The 7,154-nt window shown below is 31.1% G+C and overlaps 1 protein-coding gene across 1 annotated transcript; it reads right to left on the minus strand.

The window, feature by feature from the left end:
* Positions 1–959: 959 nt before the first annotated feature.
* LOC100805431 (uncharacterized) lies at positions 960–3,068 on the minus strand. The gene is made up of 2 exons (XM_003555584.5): positions 2,193–3,068; positions 960–1,814 (listed from the first exon to the last, which is right to left on the minus strand). The coding sequence occupies exons 1-2, from the start codon at positions 2,282–2,284 to the stop codon at positions 1,202–1,204; spliced, it is 705 nt and encodes a 234-aa protein (XP_003555632.2). The 5' UTR covers positions 2,285–3,068; the 3' UTR covers positions 960–1,201.
* Between the last annotated feature and the right edge of the window lie 4,086 nt (positions 3,069–7,154).

The raw sequence follows: 7,154 nt of genomic DNA on the forward strand, positions 1-7,154 counted from the left end.
AACTTTTCTTCTCTTTTTTTTTCAACAAAATTCACTTCTTATTTTTTTTAATAAAATAAATTATATAGTTCTTTTTATTGTGTATAATAGTTAAAAAAAAGTTAGAAACCTTGTGCAAACTACTCAGACTATACCGTTAGGCTCATTCATGCATTGTGGGTATATTGTTTTTTATTATACATGTATATATAAAATAATTATTTTCTTAACACAGAATATTATTCGTATGACTAATGATGACGATATTATACTTTTAAATTAATATAATAAATATAATTATTTAATAAGTAAAAAAAATTCACAAATCAAAATTTAATAAAATTCATAAAAAAAACTTATAAGCTCAACATAACAAAAGAAATTAGAAACTTATTACAGAATAACACAAGAACTCATCAAATGAATTTTTTTATTTATTGAATCTCATCACGAAAAATACTTAAAAGTAAATCATGTCATATCTAACATAAGATATAAAATATGACAATTTATTGAATTTCATCACAAAAAATACCTAAAATATAAACGGTCAAATTTTAATATCACCGGATCATTTAAGAAATTATGTAATTTTTTAAAAATTATATGATTTTTTAACATTAATATTAATATTAATGATTTTTTAAAAGTTATATATATATAACTTAACTTCTATAAAAGCTAATTAAAGAGCTTTTACTTTTAATTAAGGAGAAGAAAAATAATAACGGACTTAAATCAAACACTACTTAGCTTATCTAAATTGGCCGACCAACCAAAGTTTCTAGTGTGTTATTCATTTTTTGGGGGGGGTGAATTATGTGTTATTCATTTGCGTACAATTTAATTGCAGTTCTGATTTTGTACTAATTAGTCTAGCAGCTATATTTGGTGTTACTTTTATTTTTTAGATGATGCAAAATATGTTCTAGTTTCCCACATATATAACTAGATTAACAATCAAAAGAGAGAATTTGGAGTTGAGTAGCAAGGTACGAATTTTCTCTCCTAAATTAAGCATAATATGAATATTGATGGATGGAATAGAAGCATGCAAGGATACACAGAGGGAGATATATGTATTATGCTTCTATCTGACATTTTAAGACTAGAATGAATAATAACAAACATAGAATAAAATTGAACGGAATCATTTTATGTTCCGCAATTCTTATTTACATTACATCCATTGAGCTTGAACTTAAGAGGAATGGCCCCTTTGCTACACCACGAGATCTTCACTTCCAGCGTTTCTACATGAATCCTCACCCGCTAGCTCAGACTTGGAAATATTTTCATAAGCTCCCGTTTGCTGACATCCTTCAATCACAGTTGCAGCATAATAAAACTTGTTCATCCCATGGATCTCCTCTAAAGTACTGTGCCGCGCCATGGCTAAAATATCCACAATGGAGCGTTTCTTGCGTCTCCCTCTACACCTTCTGCGTTTATCTTTCACTGCCTTGGATGGTGGCAATGGTGGACTGCTCTTATGAACATTACTTGTACTTGAAATGCTGCACTTGTGCTGATTTCCCTCTTCATGTGATGAAGGTTGCTTGGTGACTTTGTAGTCGCACTCATTTTTAATATTTTGAGGGTGGTCATCATAGAGATGTGGCACTTCAGCTTTGCAAAAATCAGCTTCTTTAACATTATCATCTAGTGATTGCATCAAGTTGGAACAACCTTGGACTGATTCAGCAGGTGAAGCTTGGCGTCCAAATGGCGGCAACACCTCCTTGAGACCTTGGTTAAGACACAGTTGCAAGTGCTTCTCATGAAATGGCCAGCTTTGAAGGATATTTGTGTGACGAGAAGCAAGAACACACTGTCTGCAACATGACTTGTAATCTATCAGTAATCAAGATAAACAACTCAAGCCTACAAACAGTCCTTCCAAAATCTAAACAAATTTTTTATATATAAAATTCACCAAAGAAAATGCATAATGCAAAAGCAAATAACAAAAATAGTTGTTGAACAGAGAATATAATTATAAGCTAAAGTTGCGTAGGAAAGATTGTAAGTAACCTACAATCAACACGTGCTTCACACCTTACAAGCTCAAGATAATGCATTTCAAGATATCAATCAAAATAGAACATGCAATAATGGCATAATATTAAAGGGGAAAAAAAAAAATAAAAACTTCATTCATAAATTGAAATGCATAGGTATGTTTATGGTAGCTTTTTCAAGCACATTAATACCTTATTGAGAAGGGTTTAACATTAGCTCCAGAAATTGTTTGTTGTAGCAGAGATTGTGAAACGGAAGATAGGTTTTGCTGCTGAGACATCATTCAACACGAAGATCGCAACTTTGAAAGTGTATCTCAAACTAATCTCTCTAAAAACCTAAAATCCCGCAACCCCAGTTCTCACAGGAACGCTGAACATAAGATGCACAAAAGAAAACTTCATAAAATCAACAGGTGCAATACCCCAGGACACAGAAAAACAAAATCAGAGATTCACAACCACAAAATCTGCATGTGGGTACGCAAAAGATGCTCAATTTATCAGCAGGAAAAAAGAAGAAGAAAAGGGACCAAAAGATGAAATTCTTGGTGAGTTTTGAACGAAATAAACCGCAGAGTCAGCCAAACCTCGAAGCTTCAGAGGAAGAGAAAGGGTCATAGAAGTGGCGAGGGAGATACGGGTAGGGTTTGGGTTTCAAGGAAATGGGTATGGCGAAACGAGAAACACGACTTCAGTGTTTGAAAAGAAAGAGAAGTTGAAGAGAGAGAAAGTAAGAGAAGCATGGGGAAGAGAGGAACTGACTGAGAAGAAACGAGGTTGTAGAATGGTCTCTTGGTAGTGTTGTGTTGGTGTTGTTTTTTTCTTTCTTTGTTTTTATAGGTCTCTTTCGTTTGGGTTGGTTATGTGTTTGTTGACTTCATTTAACTATTGCTAACGTCTAATAGTGCAATTAAGGGAGGGTTATTTTCGCTAATTTTATTTGTGTTTGCCTGTGTTGTTATTCATACACTAAAGTTTTGGTGGCAAGTGGAAGCCTCCTTATTAACTCCAAAACAGGGCATCCTCGTATACTTGCTTGTCCTAAACTACAATTGCACTCATCACATCTATTCTTATGCCACAAATCCAACTAAAATTGGGAAAAGTTGAGATTTGCAGAAAGTGAATTGGGACATAGATGGCTAGGGGAAAGATATATATTATATGTATGTTGGTTAAAGTAATTTATCTTGGTCTGTATAAATTTTACTATCTGTCTATATAGAGCTGTTTTTGTGTTTTGGGTATATTAGTTAATATATAACTCAGGGCCAAAGCAAATTTCAAGGTAGTGCAAATACTTTGCTCAATATGCAAAATGGCCGATATCTGGCGAGAAGCGCCAGAGAGTATCTGTATGCAAACACAACCAGAAGAAAGTACAAACCAAATCTACCAGAGTCTCAGGTTAACCTCTTTACGGGAAACACGTAAGTGATACCTAAATTGCTATATATTATCGTATCCTATGGGCTATGGTGGTTTTATTTCCCTATTGGGGGCCTTACAGCTTATTTACCTAAACTGTATGCTGGAGAATACTGAATTTAGTTGCTTTACTAAAGTAAAATATAACATATCATTTTGAATTTACAATTACTAGTTAAAGATGAATAATTATATACTGACATCATAAAATACATAGTAGACTAGAGCAAATTTAGCAAGATTCAGTTCAGTTATAGCAAGATTTGCATCCAGTCTAGCTAGTTTATATATATATATATATATATATATATATATATATATATATATATATAGTTTTTTTTATAGGCAAATAAACATATAATATTAATAAGCCCAACACAGCACAAGAAGTGTTGCGATTGGAAAAGGATACAAAGTATGACGAACATGCCAATTGCCAAATATTCTAAATCCTCATATATAGCAGCATTCCCAACATATTGATAAGCTACCCCCCATAAGTCCCTTTCTATCATTATTTATCCAAAAAAAAACCCAACGTAACCCATCACAACTGATAACTGTGTCTGAATTTATTGGTCGCTTAAATCCCTCCTACAGATTTGCCTCTTGGCTCATCTTCCAAATGAAGACAATAAGAAACCTGAATCTCTTCCTTAGCCCTTAGTGGTAATATAATTAAGTCTCCAACATTCTGCAATAAATAAAGTGGCTTAAGCGTATGCAACATGGACAAACTTCTGATATAGAAGCGAAGGACCAAGTATAATTGACCTCATGATCACCTTCATTATTACCTCAAATTGAAGCTTAAACAACTTTATCTGGTTTAATTTACCCCAACAGATCTAGCTAGAACATGTAGAAAGCCTTCCTGTTTTTGTGAACCGAGGAGTACGTACAGTTCATCAGGCTTCATGCGCTTCATATGACAATGTTTTTGTTCTCAAATTTGTAATATATGTGTGTTTTTTAATTCGTGCAAAAGGACTCATGGGCTATACCTAATGCATCCGTTGAGGATATGTTGTGAAAGTTATTTCCTCTGGTAAATGTTTCTAAGGTCATGTGATGTGAGATCTTCAATTCCAAAACATATTGCCCAAGGGAAGAGAATTGTAATCATGTCCATCACCGATTAATATACTTCTGAATTTTATTATTGGTGCTTAATTAGCCTTCTTTTTTTCACAATGTTGTCAATGAAATTCGAAATCATGCCTATATATATACTCACCACTCACCACTCACCACTAGTGCAATCCTAGCTAGTATGGCTTTCGTAAGTGCTTTGCTTAGCTATATCCAGGAATATATATATATGCACATAATTGAACTTGACGAATAAGTTACTTCTCAGTTAATAGAATAGTATATATGAATAATGAACCGTATAAACACAATTAATCTGATGACTGCATTGAGATCTACAGTACCATAAATTGTGATACAATAATTATGAAGATTGGAGTACAACAGCATAAAATACCAGAGAAATTCTCTTTCTATATACTACTACATATACGAATATAACTAACGGCATTGCCACAATAACATTACACTAGCTCGTTTTAAGTTCACCAAAAAAAGGAAAAAGAAAAAGAACACTAGCTCGATCGTTTTATGGTTTTTCCTCCATAGAAAGACACATTTATATTGTGAACCAGATTCTGAAAGTCTCCCTTACATAGTTTACATTTTTTTTGCGCATCATTACATAACTAAATACTATTATTACAGCATGATCATCTTTATCTAGTGAAATACATACATGCAATAACAGTCATACAACATGCATGCATTAACCAATACTCCAATATATGTAACTCTAATATCAAATATCAAATTATACCAAATCGTCAAAACCAGTATAAAGACTAATTAACGGATTGAAACGTTTTTAAGGCACTCCTAATTCCATTTGGATATCCTGCCCATTGCTGCAGCAAATCTAAAATAAGTGTTTTTCTTCTCATCTGATTATCAGTTCAACTCATGTCTCGTTCAAATCAATCCATATATATCAACTGGTTTGGACCCAATTCGAAATTAAGAGAAAAGAATCGTGTGATGGCTATTATTATCTATAGATTTATCAGTGACATGACACGAGTTTTTAATTAATAATGTCAGAAACATAGCAGAAGGGACAGGAGAGACACGGAACGTGTTGAACCAAAGTTGTAAACTAGCCTTAGAAATTTTGAAATTAATCCAACAATAAAGAAGAATACAACTTGTCAACTATAGTTGAGATGTTAATCTATCTGAAAACTAGAGTTGAATGTTAATCTGAAAATATAGTATATATAAGCAAAGCATGACATATTCATTTTTTTTAAAGAATATATAAAGAAATACGTACACTCGTGATCACTGGACTCCATGTCATATCTTTGTCAATATATTTATTACTCTTTTTTATTGGTTATGCATGTGGAGAGTCAAACTTAAATTCTTAAAATGTTCTTCATATACAAGATGAAGGTAAAGGAAAAGAGTTCAAGACATGAATGTATTTCATTAGATCGGACGGGATAATTATTAACTCACAAATAAATTAGCTCAACTTAACCAAAAAGTACCGTATCTAATCGAGTCAGACTGAATTTACAATTGTAGTTATATGTAATTGACAAATTATATGGTGTCCAATAACAGTAATAAAATTATTCAAAAAAAAAAATAACAGTAATAAAATTTGAATATATCTAAAAGTTTATGTAAATTATCCAAACTCTCACTGTTATATAATTGACAATTGACAAAATAACAAGAATTAATGTTCTGCATTTTATTCGATTGATATTTTTAATTTTAAGTAAAATTTTAAAAATATAAATATTTAAAACTATAGATATATCCATTAATGTAAAAGTATGAAATTTTTATCATTACATTTAATGTATTAAATAATTATATTTAATGATAAACATTTAATGAATTATTAAATATTTGAAACAATAAATATGCATAATTATTTTATATTGATAAATAAATTTAAGAAGAATAATAAATTTAAAAAATAATTTTAGGAAAAATATTAACATAAAAGAAAATATATCAAAGAAAATTAATGAGTTGAGATGTTTTTTAAAAAATATAAATATATATGGTTTTCTGTTGGGACGAGAGCGATGCGAAGTACTTATATATATATATATATATATATATATATATATATATATATATATATATATATATATATATATATATATATATATATATATATAAAAGGAATATTAATTTTCTGAAGTAATGAGATATATGTTATTTAGTTCATGTAAAGTAATGTTTGGTGTGAGAGTGGAGAGAAAAAATCTTTTTATTTCTTCCCCCCTCCATCTATACCATCATTAAGCTTTCAGATGAAATGAAAAGTGTTACTCTCCATCAAATACTTGTCATTTTTATTTTATTTGTTTTCTTAAAACAATACTAGTAATGGAAGAATGAAGAGGAGAAGAAATAGAGAGGATCTTAATTCTTAACCGTAATTGAAAGTAGCGATTGATGGATTTGCCTCTTGCATTCCCAAATCGTCAGTCTCTCACTCACTCCAATTTGCGCGGCTCAGACGACATTTCTTGTCTCATTAAAGTATTCTTCTTTTCAATCTAATTTTTTATAGGTTCCCATTGTTTTGTCTGCATATTCTCCTCTTCTATGTTTATATGTTTGCACCCTTTTCTGTTTAATTTTCTCTCATCATCCGCTTTTATT

Source organism: Glycine max, chromosome 20 (genome assembly GCF_000004515.6).
Source record: "Glycine max cultivar Williams 82 chromosome 20, Glycine_max_v4.0, whole genome shotgun sequence".
Lineage (NCBI taxonomy): Eukaryota > Viridiplantae > Streptophyta > Magnoliopsida > Fabales > Fabaceae > Glycine > Glycine max.

Coding starts and splice junctions, on each gene's coding strand:
- LOC100805431 (XM_003555584.5), bottom strand. CDS start 2,284: ATGATGTCTCAGCAGCAAAACCTATCTTCCGTTTCACAATCTCTGCTA. Junction 1,815..2,192: donor GTTAAACCCTTCTCAATAAG/GTATTAATGTGC, acceptor GTCATGTTGCAG/ACAGTGTGTTCTTGCTTCTC.